This window comes from Dipteris shenzhenensis, chromosome 9 (assembly GCF_047967505.1).
Source record: "Dipteris shenzhenensis isolate YYH24624 ecotype China chromosome 9, Dip_SZ_1.0, whole genome shotgun sequence".
Taxonomy (NCBI): Eukaryota; Viridiplantae; Streptophyta; class Polypodiopsida; order Gleicheniales; family Dipteridaceae; genus Dipteris; species Dipteris shenzhenensis.
The window spans coordinates 44,014,682-44,034,685 of record NC_141604.1 but is presented as its reverse complement, the minus strand read 5'-3'; the positions used below and the strand labels follow the sequence as shown (position 1 = coordinate 44,034,685).

General features: G+C 45.1%; 1 protein-coding gene across 3 annotated transcripts in view; it reads right to left on the bottom strand.

The window, feature by feature from the left end:
• Positions 1-3,836: 3,836 nt before the first annotated feature.
• Positions 3,837-20,004, bottom strand: part of PPD6 (thylakoid lumenal protein (Mog1/PsbP/DUF1795-like photosystem II reaction center PsbP family protein)) — a 28,759-nt gene continuing 12,591 nt past the window's right edge. The window contains exon 3 of one of the 3 annotated variants that reach the window (XM_087379905.1): positions 3,837-4,175. In XM_087379905.1, coding sequence (XP_087236031.1) covers positions 4,140-4,175 — 36 coding nt within the window. In that variant the 3' untranslated portion in view covers positions 3,837-4,139. Of the gene's footprint in view, positions 4,237-20,004 lie in introns of all 3 variants that reach the window. The other 2 variants (XM_087379904.1, XM_087379906.1) reach the window with 2 other exon arrangements.

Here is a 20,004-nt window from a genome sequence, read left to right as displayed (position 1 = left end):
ACCTAGACTTGACATCCATTTGATGCAAGTATAACCCCATATTACAAGCAAGAGAAAGAACAAGGCAAATTGTTTTCATCCTTGTGATTGATGCAAATTTCTCCTCATAGTCAATGCCCGCTTGTTGAGCATGTCCTTTTGCCACCAATCTTGCCTTATACTTGTTTATACTCCCATTAGCTTTCTTATTAGCTTTGTAGACCCATTTCCAGCTAATGACATTCTTTCTTTTGGGTGGTTCGAATTGAAGCATCCAAGAACCTTTGACAAGGCATTGGATATTGCAAGAATAAAAAAATGGAATTACATAAGCGAGGCCTCATGATTGTGCTAGCTTTGAAAGGCAAATGATGGAGAGGGACGAGTGAGCTCTTATGAGCCAACTGCTCAATGTGTAGAGATTCCATATGAGCCATCTTGTGTCTTTGAAGAAAATGGTATTTCTCCTTTTTCATTTGCTAATTGTCTTGTAGAACTCATATGTAAAGATGAAGTTCCAAGCCACACTGATTTTCCAAGAGCCTTGATCACCATCAAGGAAGAAGAAAACAAACAACTACATGAAGAAGCACTCATTGTTCAAGAACCAGAGAGTGAGAACCATATAGAAGAGAAAGAGGTACTATACATCCCTGTCCAAAAAGCATAGGATACAAGTACAATATAGATGAGCATGATCCTACATCAAATAGTATGTAGGACACATTTATGGCATAGGTATACAAAGTAGAGATTGAGTTGGTAGGCTCGAAAGCTAATACTCTATCGAATGATGAAGATGCACAGGGGGTGGGCATCTGTCTGCCATCAAGGCATGATGAAGGGGAGAAACAAGAGCAAGATATGTATGAAGTTACTGTTGAGGCTGTTGAGAAGCAAATAGGCAGGAGCGTGATCAAGCAACAAGATACAAGGAACTAGAAACATTTCATGCAAGAGGACATGTAAGGCACATTGCCATCATGGCAATGGCCTTATGTGGACACACATGTCAAGATAGAGTGGTTTGAATCTAATCAAGATGAGGCGGTTGTGATACCAAGAGTCCTAGATCATCTTGTGCATGAGGATATGCATGACAGGTTGCATAGGCGACCCTTTGAGCAAGAGAAAAAGATGCAAGTTCAGCCATTTGAAGAGTCTAGGCTTGTATTTGACCTAGGAAAAGTATCCCAATAGCATTCTTCTTTTCAACCTATTGGACATAATGTCTTAGCAATTAGGGGGAGGAAAAAATATGATGAGCCTTTTTTTAGAGCCTCGAAAATCACTATAAATATTGTATATGTTATACATGTGAGTGCACTCTATTAGAAAAAGGCAGGGTTGAATGGAGTTGGAAGTTCGCATGAGGAGCCAACAATAAAGGGTCGGTTAGCTACATGTGGTCTTGTGGCTTACTTTGGAGATATATTTTGCTTTGACTAAAAAAAAAGGGGTTAACTGAAACTAGATCGGAGGTCAATTCTTGCATGATGAGCTTCTTTTGGAGGGATTTTTAGCACTCAAAGGCTGAGGAGGTTATGTTTTAGATGGACGAGATGATTTGGGAGTCCCCGGGGCTGTTTTTGGAAGAGATTCTAGCACAAAAGAGCCTTAGGAATTGCTTTATACACATACTTTTCACAGACAAGTGAGCAATATAGACACTATATCTTGAGATATACATCAAATAATGATGGGTTTTTTTTTTAATGTTGTAGAGTATGCTAAGGGCTACAATTTTCATTTTTTTAGTCGTTCTATGGGTTGGGCCATACCCTACAAAGGAGTTATTTAAAAACAACTCTTATACTTTGAAGAAGATGGACAATTAGTCCACCTTCATGATAAATGTGGTATGAGTCGCCTACAAGAAAATGTAATGCTAAAGAACATTTTGAAATTTTGAAAAAAAATTCACGGCAAGAATATGCTCAAGCTTTTCAAATTGCAAATCCATTATAATGCCTGGGGCAGCCATCCATAAACATGTAAGATAGCAAGTTCGTTCATGGAAGGTGATTTTTAAAGTTGGGGGATTTAGGGCCATTTACAGACAAGCGGGGGTTAGAAACATACTTATTTAATATAACTATGATATGTAAATGTAGGGAGGGGATTTCTAAATTCAAACTTACAAGTTGTATACATATGGAGGAGGGGTAAACAATTGTGCAAAACATGTAAAATTTTAAATGTAAAGGTATTTTGACTGTGTTTGCTCGCATGTGTGGTCCCCTCATTAGCTATATGTAGTTGAAGCACTTGGTTGAACATAATGATGCCAAGGTACCACTGCAGTTTGGTAATGGGACGCCGACAAACTACTTCAACAGCCACTCTTGTCCATTTGGCAAGATAGCATCTACACCCTACGTGCCATTTGGGAGCAAGGGACTCTAGGTTCTAGAGCGACTGCCGAAAGGCATAGCCTACATGCATTTTCTATAGCCTCTCTACAAGAGGTATTCACTAGTTGTATAGCCTGCCACCTTGGTTGTTAGCCCATGTTCTAAAGATACCCTAGCTGTATGCTGGGTTCTCAAGAAACAGGTTGGCCCTTTTTATGGCAACAACTAGCTCTCAATAGTCAACATCATTTTTTTGGTTTTGCTGATTTGTATGGTGTTTTTTCAAGCATAAATAGAAGTGCCTTTTCTCTGTGAAAAAATGATGCCAAGCAGAGTACCTTATGAAAGGGTAGATTCAATTCAGTAGTTCACATGGGTTGCTGCAATTCATAAAACAAAAAGATGGAACTATGTGATTGTGCATGCTTTATCATGCACTCAATAAGATGACAATTTAAAATGAGTATCCAAAGTCTCACATTCATGATCTCTTTGATTAGTCATTGCAAGGAGCTAATAATTTTAGTAAATTTCATTAAAGTCTAAGTACCATCAAAGATCCATTTTTATGATGTACCCAAAAATAGTAAAGGGAACTATGCGATTGTGCATGCTTTATCATGCACTCAATAAGATGACAATTTAAATGAGTATCCAAAGTCTCACATTCACGATTTCTGCGATTAGTCATTGCAAGGAGCTAATAATTTTAATAAATTTCATTAAAGTCTAGGTACCATCAAGGATCCATTTTTACGATGTACCCAAAACTACTTTTAAAATTGTAAAGGTCACTTTCAGTTTAGAGTAATGTATTTTGAGTTATCTAATGCTCGTGCTATATTATATACCTATGGATCCAGATAAAGTTAAAGCAAATATCTCTTGGCCTTTCATGTTTCGACCAGAGATCTATCTAGGAATATGTTAATGTTGTAGTCCCCATGACAGATGAACTTAATATTGAATACCTTAGGTTAGGAACATAGGAGTATGGAAATGGTAACTGGTGGTTAGGTTTAAGTGGCCTAACCATGGGCTAAAGTGGCCTAGAAGGTGGTCATGCTAACTAGGACCGTTAGTACTAGTCTTACGTCCAAAGAGGAGCTAGTGTCTAAGTGGACTAACACCCTAAATAGTAAGTGACCGCTAGGTGTAGGGGTTGCACTGTTATTGCATAGTGAGCATACTAATCTCTACAAGAGGTGAGAATGCAAAATACACGGATTGTAACAACATAGTCTTCTGTACCTAGAGAGAGAGCTCTAATAGCATCTAGATCCAAGCTTTGACCCTAGTGCTAGGCATAGAATTTGACATGTTATAAGCACATCCGTTGAAAGAACATGGATGTAAAAACACCTTCTCGATATTAGCTTAAGTTATAACGGACATCTAGAATGAAATTGTGAAACTGATAGGTTTGGGAATACAAAATTTATTGGCTTAAGGAGCATCCTAGGCAAGTCATCTCTCACAAAATGGGCGGTAGTTGCATGGCAATCAATGTCATAGCTTGCTCCTAGCGAAATAATGGAATATACTGAAGATACATTAGGGAGGTTTATTCACACATCCAAAGATATTTTTGCCCTCATACAAAGCATGTCCATTGCATGGAGATGTGTATATGAAGGCCTTAAAAGAAAGATAGATAGTTCGCAACCAAAAGAGGCGAAGAAAACAAGAGGAATCTTATAAAACCAAGATAATTGCAAGATAAAATTAGAGACTACACTTGAAAAGACTCCAATACAGTTTTCAATATCCCCTGAGATGTAGACCATTGTGCATCATTGGCACTAACTACAAAGAGCAAAACAACATTTCCCTTTGCTGTGGCTACAGCAAGATTATGAGTTCCCGTGCGAGCATATGGTGTATCCAGCGCATAAACATAATACTGGGTGTTATAAACACGTTTAGGATCTCTCTCTCTCTCTCTCTCTCTCTCTCTCTCTCTCTCTCTCTCTCTCTCTCTAAGATTTACATATATACACGAGATACACTTATGTTCTCATCAGTATATCCAAGCATAAGCTAGCATCGGGATTTTGAAAGATATCAGAATCACTTGGGTTAAACCAATGCTTACTAAGGTACAGAACCCAACCCAACAACAACAAAAAGAAAGAAGAGAATAAGAAATGTGCGTGCGTGCGTGTGCATGTGCGTGTGCATGTGCATGTGCGTGTGCGTGCGTGTGTGTGAGCTTAAGAGAGAGAGAGAGAGAGAGAGAGAGAGAGAGAGAGAGAGAGAGAGAGTGTGTGTGTGTGTGTGTGTGTATTTACGTCTTCGAGAGGCCTCGAGGGCCTATGAGATGGAGTACAATAAAAAAGAGTAATTCATAAAAGCCACTGTGGACTAAGGCAAAGGGCTCCCTAGGGCCCTTGCTGAGTGCTCTAGTAAGCTAAGAAGCTTAAAAGCTCAAACTCAAAACTCAAAGCTAGTATTCAAAATACAAACCCAGGTGCCATGGCAGCTCTCCAGTGAGTTATGAAGATATCTCGTATCTAGATCTGACAAGTTGTCTCTCCCTATGCTGGGGCGAGGCCTCTCTGATCCCCGTATCCGATGAACCATACCAAGAGTGACACCTTGTGTCTCTCACTCCAAATTTTTGTAGTTCTGTGTCGCCTCTTCCCCTTGATCCACTCCGCCCCATGTCGGCTAGCTCCTCCTCCACCGCATTGTCATGGAGCTCACTCAAATGCGTAGAAGTCTGTGACATATCGCTATGCTCGCTCTATCCAGTTTCGTGTAGGGCTATCACCTCCTATTGCCTTATCTACCTCAAAATAGTCTCTCTATGCCATGGCATCTCAATTAGGTAGAGGCCACATAGACCTAGTCATGGAAGTGGATCAGCAGCACCAAGAGAGTGGCTCACAACCGTGCCCCTAAGAGGTAGTGGTACTCGTCCCCAGATCTCATAAATGCTCCTCTATTTTCACCTCCTCCAACGTGCATTGCTTACAGGTCCGTTGCTCATTGTGTGTGTATGCAACTCTCCCTGTCTCGATCCTTAGCTGATGGGACAAGCCCCACATATGAACCAATGGCAATCCTCAATGCATGTGAAACTCCTCTATCCTCTAGGTATTGGGCTCTGATGATCACCTCGTCCTTTGATACTCTCAAAAAGTGGTTGTGATAGAGCTAACTCTTGGTAGGGAACTCTTGGTTTCCCCCCAAAGTACGTAACGTATAGAGCTAGAGTATATCCAACCGTACGATACAGTTGATCTCATCTGAGCAAGGTCTCAATCCAATCCGACTAGTTGCCTGGGGTGCATACTCTCCCTCTGACTTCACTCCGAGACCAGCTGCTTGGGGTGCATACTCTCCCTCTGACTGATGTATATAGGCTCATCACACCCCAAATGATGAATCCTCGGATTTGCATCTCCTAAAGCCTACTAATCATCTGCCTGGGGTGCATACTCTCCTTGCGCCTGGTTTAGGGTTTAGGTTCATCACACCCCAAATGATGAATCCTGGGATTTGCCCTCCTGAATCATCTGGAGTCGTGGAATTGTGCCAAAGCCTTCCAAAAGTCTGTAAGGCAAGCATAGACTTTTTGGGATCTGTCCTCAATGATGGCCCATAGAGTGAAAATGTGATCAAGGGTAGAGTGTTTCCTCTAAACCCATCCTGTCCCAAATCTCATTGTCCCTGTGCCTCTGTATAGGAGCTGATCTCTCTCTCAAGTACCGATTCATAAAGCTTGGCCAATGTGTGGCCAATCATGAGAGTGCGGTAGTGAGGCAATAGGTCCCAACATCCATGGGTCCCCTACTTTGTGTATCATCATGATGGTAGTGGTACTCCAAGTAGGTGGAAAGCCATGGCATACACTGTGATTGAACATTTGTGCTGCCAAGACCTCCTATTCATGTGCAAAACGCTCATTATGTAATCCCTCATAATCTTGGGCTCTCCGGTTGTGAAGCCAATGCAATGCAACTTGCACATTCTATGTGGTGAATAAGGTGGAAGTGGTGGCCCTAGGAAAGTAGGACATATCAATTGTTGCATGGATCCGGACATCGTAGAGCAATGTTGTGTATGTGTGCCACACTCGGATCCATGATGGGGATAGGTGGCTTCCCCTCAAAGAGAAGGCCCCATGCAATGACGGGGCTTGCTCTGCAAAAAGATCAAAATTACCTCATCCCATGTTATGTGAGAGGAAAGCCCACCTCTTACTCTGTTAGGCGGTGTGACATCCACTGTGCCTCGGGCATCATCAATGCCCCACACCAAGGGAGGTTGATCACTCATGAGACAAGTTGCTCATATATACCACACCAAGGGCAAGGTCAAAGTGTATCTGGACACGGCTAGGGGCAGGGGAATCCCATCTTGCAACTAGCATGGTAATCGACATGTTGAATGCCAACCACATAGGAGTGGTCAATGCTAGTGGGGGGAGGGACAGTGAGGTCATGTACATGTGAGACAAAGGCTAGAGAGACCATCAAGCAGTCCACTGTACTTGGGCCCCCCCCCCCCCCCCCCCCCCCTTGTGGAAAACAAGTGAGCCCTCTAGATAACCGCCATCTCTGGAGACCATTATAGATGATCAAGTCGTATATTGCTCCCATCTCTAGTAAATGTTGTCCCATAACTAGGCACATGTGGTGCATCTTGTGAGTGCCTCACTATCCCAAGCTCTATTCTTGTACTTTAAAGGTGTCCGATCCGAAATCAAGTAGTCCGTTCCCTGTAGGAGGGTCTCTCCCTACCTGGAGAACTCTCTGACATCATCTATCGTCTCATATGAGCTGTGACCCTATGGTGACATCATGCACATAAGATGATGTACAGGGGGGGAAAGTAGCACACAGCAATGCATGCACCAAGTGGCTGAATTTGTATCAACATGTGCCGTGCATGCTCCTCCTGCATCACAGATATGAGTGGTCTCAAGTGTGATTGTGGATATGAGTGGTCTCAAGTGCATGCTCCTCCTCCTGCATCACAGATATGAGTGGTCTCAAGTGTGATATGAAAAGCACTCCCAGAAACTCGTGTCCAACTATCTCTCCTCATCCCCTTCTTGGAGCTGACTCCAGGTGTACCGTATCACAATGGGTAGTTATCTCTTTGGACTGTCATGTGTCTCGGCAGTGGAAGATGACATGTCTGTCGGTGTAGGTCTCTGATAAACCCCATACAATTCCAAACACCCATACTCAATCTATCATGTGTCCCCATCTCATGGGCCCTACACCATCATGTGCTATCCGCATCTCTCTCTTCCGTTTCCGCTTTCTCTCATATGATTACTTTGCCATCTCTGTACGCAGCCCATTTTCCCTCCTGCGTCGCTGGCCATTAGTTGAACCATCCCCTCTCTTCGATGCCCTTGCTGTAGAAGTGTGAGGTCATCTTCCACATACGTCCTAGTCCCCTTCAAAGCTGCCCTCATACTCATGAAGATTGGCGACCTATCTACGGCAGTGTGAAACTTCACAGTACGATAGGCCTTGTTGGTGCATCAGCCTTGCCCACTCTCCAGGCCGCCTCACAGGTGAGGTCGACCCCCATCTTAGTGATCAATGCATTGGCATCTACCAGCAGAGTATCTCCCACTGCAAGGCCTCTAACGGGGACATATTAGGCTTTTCTATTCCTTCTCTTCTCCTCCTCTAGGGCATCAGAAATGAATTTCTCTTTTAGGGTTCATGTGCCCTTCCTGAATACCTCTTTCCATTCCCTCATGCCTTCCATTTGTTTATTTGTAGGGAGAATTCATCATGTTTCCCTTGCATAGTGACTGCAGGGCAGCCGTATATCCTTCTTGAGTTTCTCATTCTCCGTTTTGAGTGTGTTCAGCTCCTACATTGAAAGGTAGTTGAATCTCTACTTCTTCAAATGAGTGTGTGTCTTCAATATTTCATTTTCTGCTTTGAGGTTGGTGACTTGAGTTTCCAACTCCTTTATCATTGAGGCATGGTGGCTGGTCTTCGCATCTACGACTCGGGTCATTTCTTCCTGCATCCTACCTAGCCGTATTTGCATTTCTGTTTTCCATTTGTCCATTTCACTCTCCATAGAGACACGCAATCCAGGAATGATTTCATCCAACATCTTTGCTTTCCCCTAATTTCTTCTGCAAGTTCTCAATATATGAGTGTCCTGCATTTTGGAAACTTCCTTTATCGTTTTCAAATTTGCTTTGATGTGCTGGTCATTAATTTTCTGTGTGCTCATCCAAATTGCACTTTACTTTCTTCCCCTTCGGTTTTTCCGTCTGGTGAGTTGTCCATACTGGACATACAATTCTGCATTTCTATTTGAAAGAAAAGAGCCTTTGAATGCAAGTTCTCTTGTTTGCCATGGGCTGATTTGAGCTGGTAATCGAATTGTGGATGCAGTCAAACAACAGCCCGCAAGGGCAGGAGCGGACCTAACTTTGGAGCAGATTTCTGAGAGATTTTAAACTCAGATTTTGAACCTGATATGGTGCCAATTTCTGAAGAGATTTTTAATTCGAATTTTGAAGCTGATTCTGAGCAGATTTCCGAGGGCGTATCTTGGTGAGATGATGGCACAATTTGTCACATTGGTACAGACATTCTTGACCCTGGCGCTGATTCGCGACTGTCCTGGGGATGCTGAAGGTCTAGGCACCCTGCAATTTTTCAGGGTTCCTTGCTGTTTCCTGTTTGGAGGTCTGTTTGCAGGTGCAGATCAAGCTTGGACCGTCGAAAATGTGTTTGCAGGTCAAGCAGGAGCAGTCGCATTAGCTGGTGCAGCAAGTCTGGTGCAGCCGGGCAGACCCTTTGAGCACCCAAGAGGCCTGAACAGGCCCTGGAGCAGGTCGGGGAGGCCCTATGGCCTGTCGCAGCAGATTGTGACGTCAAGAACAGGTCAATAGGACCTAGACAGGGGCTGGGAGCTAGGACGAGAGTAGGGCAGGAGGCTGGTAGGGAGGGTGAGGGTTAGGGCAGGGGGAGTTGGAAAGGTCACCTCCCCATCTGTAAGCCCCCATATGAGGAGAGCATTTGGGGGGGAGGGGGGGCACCTGGTGTCTGAGAGATGGCCACATGGGCAGCATCCTGGATGCCATGAGGGCAAGGATCAGATGGAGGAAAGAAAGGAGAAGTGGTTATCACATGGACAGCAGCAAAGCTGTCATGTGGGCAGCACTGTTCAAAGCAAGCCAAAGAAAAGAACCTGGCTGTCAGGAGCAGATCCACGCAGGACTGTCTTGCTGGAGCAGGTCACGGATGACGTCGGCAGTAGTGTGGAACAGTACGGAGCTGAGGCGCACACATGTGGGCAGAACAGGGTGCTGGCAAGGGGTGCAACAGGATGGGGCAGACCAGAAGAAAGAGTCGGCTATATGAGAGGCTGGTTGGGCTGGTTGGAGCCAGCCAACCAGGCCTTATATAGGGCAGACCTAAGGGCTGGGCCCTTGCCTTGATGTGAGGGCGAGAGCCCTAGAAGTGTGGGCCAAAGGCCCTAGAAATGAGAGCCCCACGGGGGCATTTATAGGCAGACCAGGTCAGGGCCTGGTCGGCCTGTTTGGATCGGCCAGAAGCAGCCTGACTGGTCGGTTTTTTGGAGCAGGCCCTGGGCCTATAAAAGGGGGCCATTCAGCCCTCACAAATCATCACCTGGAGCAGCCAGAAGTCAGCAGATTGGAGCAGCAGGAAGACCTACCTTGGGCCTATCTTCTGGAGGTGAAGGAGGTACATCATAGACTGCAGACAAAGCTGAGAAAGTGCTGCCCACCTAGGCTCGTGCAAAGACAGCAAGGTGGAAGGGATCTAGATGGAGAGTCTACTACGCTCGAGATGGAGCACGCGAGCTTAGTGTTCTAGAGATATCCGGCAGATTGTAGAAGTACATTCTGGTAAGATCAAAGGACAATGCTCTGGGTGGGACTTTGGATCTCTCTTTTGTATTGTATCCCCTGTTAGAAATGGACCAACAGAGGGTACGCACAGCGGAAGACTGATAGAATAGCCCAAGAGCTCAATGTGTGGGGTGTGGAATCACAAACTTCTTCGACTTATCTGCATCAAATAGATGTGTAGACTAGTAAATAGACAATGATCCAGCCAGATATAGAAACCACCAAAAGAATATATTTCCGTCCAAAGCTATGGGGTTAGGGGAGAGAGAGAGAGAGAGAGAGAGAGAGAGAGAGAGAGAGAGAGTCGATATGATTGTATTGAAGTTGGCTTGGGACCCTAGATCTATGGGACTGATGACCACTATTAACTAATAGTGGCCCTTTTACATCCGGACGATTTGAAAAGAAATCTTTACAAAGCTTATTATGTTGTGAGTATTTGGTAGCTAGCTTGTGTGATCACCCAAGTATTTTGCTGCAGTGTTCCAAGGCTTCGTTTAGGTAGCCCCCAGCATTTGGTTGGTTGTCCCAACAGGGTTTTTAGGTCACCTCTGCTGTCACTTTCCCCCCCCCTGATGTGTGCATAAGCTTGACACTATGGGGAACACGTGCTGCTCATTTTCTATCTTCAACTGTGGAGCAGCTTTTTGGACATTCTTTCATCTCTTGTGATCTTGGGCCTTGCCCAGCTGCCTCTCTCCACCTATATCATGGTATCAAGTCCTTATTTTGCAAATTAAATCCCTCTTGAACATTACTAAATCCTCCCTCAAGGTATCTTTGCATTTCACATCTGTCCATCGGATTAATTCCTGTTTGTAGAACCATTTCGCCCCTGGACATGCCATAGTCTTTGCAGTGTTTCCTGCCTTACTAAATCCCTGATTTTACCTATATCGTCTTGATACTGGCAGCCTTATGCACCATAACTCCATCCATTTCCCCTTCTTTTTGTGCCATCCAATGGTCTTTGTAGCCTCCCTTGCTGTGCATGGTATCCTGCTTGCATCCATCTTCTCAAGCTTGTTGAGGTAGACCATGTATTGGCATAATGCTTCACCTTTCAGAGATATCATACCAGTTTCAACCAGTAGGATGGGATAGGGTGTCTGTACCTTGACCCCTAATCCTCCTATGAGAAAGCATTTATGTAATGTTTCTATTCTTCTTCAATATGCTCTAGAGAACCTGGGCGCCTGGGCATCCATAGAGAAACACCATTTTGCACAAGCATGGAATATAGAAACTTTCGCATTTGCTATATGAGAGAGTCTTGACCGAGTTAGTGTTGGAAAGGTCACCTCCCCATCTGTAAGCCCCCAACTGAGGAAAGCGTGGGAGAGGGAGACCTAGGGCAGAAGATGCCCAGAGAAGAGAGAGAGAGGGGGCTGCCACATGAGCAGCACCTCACAAGAGAAGAAGGCTGCAACAGATGGCACGAATTACAGTGCAGATGGCAGGGACAGCAAGCCCTAGATCTGACCTGGCAGGGCACGATGACATCAGCAGTGTACGGCGCTGCGCACATGGCTGGAGAGAACCTGGCAGAGGGCAGAACCGGCAGGCCTGGTGGAGCAGCAAACGGGGCTGACAGTGGGCAGTGGCATGCCTTATATAGGCTGGGCCCTTGCCTAGATTGGAGGGCCAAAATCCCTAGAAGTGTGGGCCAAAGGGCCCTAGTTTTGGAGCCCTTAAAGGGCTGGTTTTGGGGCAGACTGGTCGGCCCAAACAGACCAGCCAGTCGGCCCATTTAGGGCTGGCTGGTCGGTTACTTCAAGGGACCCTTGGGACCTATAAAAACAGAGGCCACAGGCCTCATTTCACATCCAGCAGTGCAGCTTCCAGCAGAGCAGAAAGGAGCAGCAGAGCACAACCCTTGGGGCCTACATCCAGAAGCTGAAGGAGTACCAATGTTGCTGCAGACTTAGCTCAAGTATGAGGCTGAGACTTTGGCTGTCTTCTAGGGCAGCAAAGAGCTGAGGTCAAAGGACGGAGTGACAGATTCTCTATTCTCTAACACACACTCAGATCGGTTATTTCCTCCCAGCCTACATCTGTTATTTCCTCCCAGCCTACTCTCGTAGATCGCACATTTTTCAATTAATACGTCCTTTTTTCTTCCTCATGCATATCCACGAGACCCTCATCTCCCTAGATGGTTCCCCTTGCCAAATGTCATCATTTTAGCCTTTCCACTTGGTGCACCCTTTTACCCCTCTCTTGGGGCACATTTAAAACCACTTGCCCCTTGGCATTATTACACATTTAGGTGCACCTAGGCCTTAGCACTCAGAACCACCTAGTCAATGCCATTTCACCCTCACCTAGGACCTTGGCAGTTACTTCTCTTGACCGTTTCATTTACGCACATTAATTATTACAACAGTTGGTCATCTAAGAGAAAATGCCCACCGATCTTTCCGAGGCTATCTCGGCTAGAGCATAACATTCCTTCCCTCTTCAAGCATCAGCGTCCTCAATGATGAAATCTGGAAACACTCTCCGTAACTGGTATACGGATTCCCAGGTAGCTTCCGATAGAGGCTGACCATGCCATGCAACCAACACCGTGGGTATCTTCCGATTCTGTATTTGCATTGTTCCTCGGTCCAGGATTCTTGTTGGTTTGCGTCTTGCATTATCCTCTATCTCCTGAAACAAAACCACACCTTCGATTAGTGAGTCAACAATATGCAAAAATTTCTTTAAACGAGAAACATGAAACACTGGTGGATGCACCTTATACCCCGGTGGCAATTCTAATTTATAGGCAACCTTGCCTATTCTTTTCAGAATTAACCACGGCCCACAGTATCAAGGTGATAACTTAGCACACTCTCCTGAAGTCAACGACTTCGAGTGCAAAGGAACTCTGAGAAAAACTTTTTCTCCTTCCTTAAATACTCTTATAGACCGGTTTTCATCCGCATACACCTTGGCTCTATCCATAGCCTGGCGGATATTAGCTCTCGCAAGTGCTAGCATCTCCCGCATCTGAACTACAAAGTTCGCGGCACTAGATACTTTCTGAGGTATTCCAACTATAGTTGGATTTGCTGGTCTATAACCATAGTTCAGCTCAAACGGACTGAACCCGGTAGATGAAGGTTTTCTGTCATTGTAGGCAAACTCCAACAATGGCAACCACTTGTCCCACGTATGTTGCCTCAATGACACATATGCCCTCACCATATCCTCTAACGTCTGGTTGACTCTCTCCGTCTGACCATCCGTCTCAGGATGATCCCCACTACTCATTCCCAACTCAGTCCTTAGTGTCTCAAATACCGCTGTCCAAAAATAACCGGTAAATCTGACATCTCTGTCTGACACTATGGATGTAGGCAATCCATGCAGACGAAATATATGTTTAATAAACAAATCTGCCACTTGCGGGGCGGCACTAACAGATTCTCTAGTCGGAATGAAGTGAGCCATCTTGGTTAGACGGTCAACCACCACAAGGATAGAATCATACCCTCCTTGTGTCGTAGGCAACCCTACAATAAAGTCCATGGAAATGCTCTCCCACTTACTTAGTGGTATTTCCAAGGGCTGTAAAAGTCCGGGTGGCTTCACCCGCGCGGCCTTGCTTACCTGACACGAGAAACACCGTGTCACATATTCATGAATATGCTTTTTCATCTTTGGCCAAAAGAAATCTTGCTTCACGAGATCATATGTCTTCTCGACTCCTGGATGTCCCGCACACGGGCTATCATGGCATTGTCGAATGACTCTCTGCCTGAGATCATTCTGACTAGGTACTACAACCTTGCCATTTCTAACTAGCATACCATCCCTTATGGTATATCTTGCATAAGTTTGGCCTTTTCTGGATGCCAGGTCATCCTTTTCATTTTCCCCGGGTTTTAACACATGAGCCTTAGGCCATAAGCTCTAGACAAACTCGTCCACCCTTTGAGTTTCTCTAATCTCGGTCATTAGAGCACTCTCTAATACCGTGAAACTCAGGTTGTGCATAATGTGAGACAACGCATCAGCAACCTTATTATCTTTCCCTCTTCAGTATCGAATCGTTAGATCAAACTCTTGCATGAGCTCTGCCCACCTAGCTTGGCGGCCCCTCAAGTCAGGCTGTTTACAAAAATGTTTCAGAGTATCATGATCAACATCCACATAAAACTCTGAACCATACAAATAATGCCTCCATGTTTTCAAAGCATGGATAACAGCATACAACTCCAATTCATGAGTTGGCCAATTCCTTTGAGAGGGAGAAAGCTTCTTGCTTTCAAAAGCTACTGGCCTTCCCTCTTGAAGGAGAACTGCTCCTACCGCAATGCCACTTGCGTCGGTTTCTAGGAACAACGGTTTCTGGGGATCAACTATTTTTAACACCGGTCCTGTGACCACAGCTTGTTTTATGGTGTTAAAACTTTCTTGTTGATTCTGTCCCCAAATAAAAGGTACTTTATCTGAGGTCAGATCAGTCAATGGCGATACTATTCCGGAATATCCTTTGATATGCCTTCTATAAAACTGGACAAATCCCAAGAATGATCGCACAACAACGCGGTCAGACTCTGAGGGATTGGCCAAGTTAGTATCGCAGCCACTTTCTTCGGATCCATTTCTACCCCCTGTGGAGTAATGATGAACCCTAAATATTCAAGCCTAACCATACACAGTATAGTTTTCTTTCTATTTACATAAAGACTGGCTTTCCTCAAAGTACTGAACACTACTCTTAAGTGTTCACGATGCTCAGTAATACTTTTACTGAATATCAAGATATCGTTAATAAAATGTACTACGAACTTTCCGATATACGGACGTAGCAAATCGTTCATAAGCATGACGAAGGTCGCGGAAGCATTGGTAAGTCCGAAGGGCATTACCAAAAACTCATAATGACCAAACCTGCTTCTGAAAGCAGTTTTATGTACATCCTCGGCTCTAATCCGGATCTGATGGTAGCCACACTTAAGATCTATCTTGCTGAAAATCACGGCTCCATGTAATGCATCTAGCAAATCATCAATCCGAGCCATCGGATACGTGTGCTTAGCAGTGATATTATTCAATGCTCTGTAATCTATACAAAGGTGAAACGTATCATCCTTTTTCTTCTTTAATATCACTGGCGAAGCAAAAGGTGAGAAACTTCGTTGAATCTGCCCCAACTTGAGGTATTCTTCCAGTTGTCTACGCACCTCCGCCTCTTCGGTAAAACTCATTCTATAGGGTGGCCTATTTACAGGTTCTGCCCCCGGGATCAATTCAATCTTATGTTGAACTTTCTGCTCTGGAGGTAACCCATAAGGTAGTTCATCCCTAAAACATTCAAAGAACTCCTCTGTTATAAGATTAGCCAGCTTGGCCATCTCATCACTTTGCGTAACATCAGTGCTAGCCAAAGAATCATCAATCGGCTCTACCGATGCTGTGCAAGGGAATAAAAACTCTACTTGAGCTTTTCGGATTTCCATCACGGAAACCAACGGTCCCTGAGGTACATCTTTCTCACCTCCAAGACATAAAGGACATCATTCATCTTGAATTGATATACGTGCTTTTTCCAATCAATGGCTGGATTCTTCCTGTAATGCCACGCCATACCCAGGGCTATATCTGCATGAGCAAGCTTGGTCATTTCAAAATCAAGCTTCTCAGCATAGTCCTGAATCCGAAGTTCCAACTGGGTAACCCTTTGGTCCCATACTTCAGTTGAACTTCCATCTTCCATCTTGACTATATACGCATAGTCAGATGGACTTGTCTTTAATTTCAGCCTCTTCACGAGCTTGGAGTTAATCACATTGTGAGTTGACGCCGAGTCAAACAACACAATGACATCATGATTGGCCACTTGCCCTTTCATTTTAATTAACTCCGTATCATTAAAGGCTGTATACCCCGTTGCTGCGGGCTTAGATAGGATGTTATCAAGTGCACCGCTTACTTACTTAGTAACAGACACACTTAACAACACAGGTACTAACCTCTGAGAAGGTCCCACCAATTGCATCTGCATATGTTCCGCATTGGGACTCTCCAGCATTTCCACGTCGCATTCAGATATTATCATATTAGCCGTGCGACGGTCTTTATTCAGTGGACAATCCTTCCACTGATGTCGCTGAAGGCAGCCGAAGCACAATCCTTCTTTTCTAGCTTTCTCTTTTTGTTCAGGGGTCAACGAGGACTTTGACCAAGCCCGGGCTGCCATTGGAGTTATTTTCCTTTTCACCCCAACGGTGGTACTTGTTTTTACTGGTCCCTCAACCGGCTTCACCTGCTTGGTTTGGCCACTTCGCTGCGAGACACTTGTCTTTGAAATCCATTTCCTCTGAGATCCCCCTTTTTTCGGGTACTCATACTGAGTCCCTGCCTGTACAAATCCACCAGATCTGCCTCTGGCATCCTCATAGTTCAAGGCTACAGCAATAGATTCATCTAATGTAGTCACATATTTAGCCCGAACTTCCATTTTGATCTTGTCGTTCAGTCCATAGATATAGTCTTTTAACTGAACCGACATAGGGAGAGGGTCTGTTATTTTCATGACACATTCCCGGAATTTGTCAGTGTACTCTGCCACCGACAGACTCCTCTGACGAAGATTTCTGTAAGCATCCCAAGCTCGAGACTCTTCATCAGGTGGGAGAAAGTGTTTCTTAAATTCAGCTTTAAACCCTTCCCAGGTGGTAGGAGCAACTTGATCCTTCTGTTGCTTTATCCACCATCTATCCGCTGCCTCAATAAACAGGTGAGTGGCCTCACGGATTTTCTTTAGATCAGATCTGATTTCACAAATGGCGAAGGCTTCTTCCCACTTGTGTAACCAAACCTCGATCACATCAGAACTGCGCTCGGTCATCCGACCAGCGTACTTCTCCGGCCTATAATTAGCGATATTAGGCACTTTGACCTTCGCGCGCTCTGATGAATGTATACTGGGCTCTGGCTCTGCTGGAGCTTTGCCCTTATCAATTCTAGACAGTCTAGCTGACAAGGCTTGCACCATCTCCCTGATCTCATTCTGATCAGCGTTCACTTGAAGCTGCTGGTTCATAATATGTTGTAAAGCATCTTCTAATATCGAAATCCTACCGATCAAAGTAGGTGCTGTGTGATGTGACATTTGTTGTGTAGACCGTGCTCTAGACTCACTAGGATTCACCCTAGAATTCTGTCCTTCTGCCTCCATAGTTTAAAAAGGGAAAATGGGTTTTTTTTTTTTTTAACAGTCTTTTCTAGAACCCAAATAAAATATATATACACCTCTTTTCTATTTTGCTTTCCTGTTTTTCTTTCTCCTGCACACTAAACTCCCAAATATGTAATACTCTGGACGTTCCTTTTACGGTGCAGGAATACCATGACCATATATAAAACTGTAAAAGCTGTATCGAAAGAAGGTGCTCCCTGGTTTTCTTCTCGAAATGTCGATTGATCCCCCTTGTCGTATTTATCTCTGGTTCACTTTTCCCTCCACCTGAAAGTAGTACCCAGACCTAGGCACGTGCGTGGGATTTACGGGCACAATGTTCGTAGCAGCGTCCACAGCCAATTGCGCTCAGAGTTATCTGATAGATCACACGGCCAACATCGACGGGCTACTACGTGGGGAAAATAGGAGGCGGAACGGGGCGAAGGCCTGGGGTCACAGTTGACGTGACGAATGCGAAGGGGCAGGACGTAGACGTATAGCCACGGAAACTTGGCAGACGATGGCGATGGCGACTCTTCCTACGTTGCCCGTTTCTCCTCACTTCGTCAATCCACCAGGATACCTAGCGTAATTGAGCGTAAGTGCCCGTCAACACCACGCCACGTCGTCCCCGCAGAACATCAACCGGAGATGCCCGTCCACTTGCTCCCGTCACGTACAGCCTTCGTCACCGCCAACGATCCTCACGTCCCTCGCACGTCACGAACAAGTGATACAATTGACTACCTTGCGTCACCTCTGTGCTCCAAACCTTCCTTCCGTCACCTAATTCGTCACTCTTCCCTTGCCTTGAGCTCTGATACCAATTGATAGATTCTCTATTCTCTAACACACACTCAGATCACGGGCGATGGCATCTGTTATTTCCTCCTAGCCTACTCTCGTAGATCGCACATTTTTCAATTAATATGTCCTTTTTTCTTCCTCATGCATATCCACGAGACCCTCATCTCCCTAGATGGTTCCCCTTGCCAAATGTCATCATTTTAGCCTTTCCACTTGGTGCACCCTTTTACCCCTCTCTTGGGGCACATTTAAAACCACTTGCCCCTTGGCATTATTGCACATTTAGGTGCACCTAGGCCTTAGCACTCAGAACCACCTAGTCAATGCCATTTCACCCTCACCTAGGACCTTGGCAGTTACTTCCCTTGACCGTTTCATTTACGCACATTAATTATTACAACAGTTGGTCATCTAAGAGAAAATGCCCACCGATCTTTCCGAGGTCATGCTATCTCGGCTAGAGCATAACACGGAGAGTCCACATAAGCTCGAGGTGGAGCACGAGGGCTCGAGTCTAGAGATAGCCTGCAGATAGGAGAAGGACCTTGTGGTAAGATCAGAGGACCACACCTTTGGTGGGACTCTGGATCTATCTCTCTTGTATTGTGTCCATAGTTTTGGACGGAAATATATATTTTGGTCGTTTCTCTATCTGGCCAATTCATTGTCTATTGATGAGTCTACACATCTATTGAATGCACATAAGTAAAGATGTTTGTGATTCCACACCCACACTACACTGTGTGAGCTCCTGGGCATTACTATAAGTATTCCGCTATGTGTACCCTCTGTTGGGTCATTTCTAACATGGTATCAGAGCCCAAGTAGGAGGCTCACATGGACCTCCGGACAGAGATCTGCAGGCCTTCTCTACACAACTAATTGGCAGCTTAAATCAATGCCAGGTGGATTCTTTCCAATCTACTTCTAAGGATTCTCTTATCATTATCAAATTACAGCAAATGAAAGACGCTTCCTTAAAGCATGGAAACCCTTGGTAATTCACCCGTCCCTTCAAGGACACCTCAGGCATCATCTACCACACAATATCGTGTTCAGATTGCACAACCAGCCCATTTCGGAGCTATTGCATCGTGGGTCTTCTGTGTCACGTGCCCTCCTAGTGATCTGGACCGCATCCTATACCTTCTGCGTGAGGCACCTCAGTTACATTACTTCCTCAGCACAGTCCAGGTTGTGTTCCACGAGACACGAAGATACCCAAAACCCGATATTCCTCACGAGTTTGCTGTCCATCTTTGGAGAGATTTTTACCCCTCAGCTTCAGCATCTCCAAGGTACTCTCCACCTCCTTCAGCTCCCAGATATCCTCCTATACAGGTTGTACCTTCCCCAAGACAGTATTTACACTCTGAAGGCACTCCTGGATATCCTCCACTTCCGACAGCAGATCCCTATCCCTTCTCAGATCTGTGGACTCTGCAACCTACTCCTGTACTCTCACGAGCAGTAACACCCATTTCGGCATCACCAGTGTTACCTCAAACAGGACCTCCTTTACCAGATTTCCACGGGTGGTTCCATCCTACCTCGCCTGCCCCCTCCAACATGAGCAACCTCAAGGAGCAGCCTGAATCTTCTTCCGGGAATGGTACAAACTAGAGCGCAGGTTCGTGCTTTTCTCACAAGGACCTCAGATATGTCACAATGCTCGCGTGCAACCTCTCCGAAAATAAGCGACTCAAGTCCAAAAAGGACCCATGAAGTCAGCGTACAAGGCGAAACACTACTGCAACTTCAAATTTCCCAGCTTCAGGACAGCATCTCCGACTTGGTCCAGAAAGTCCAACAACTCC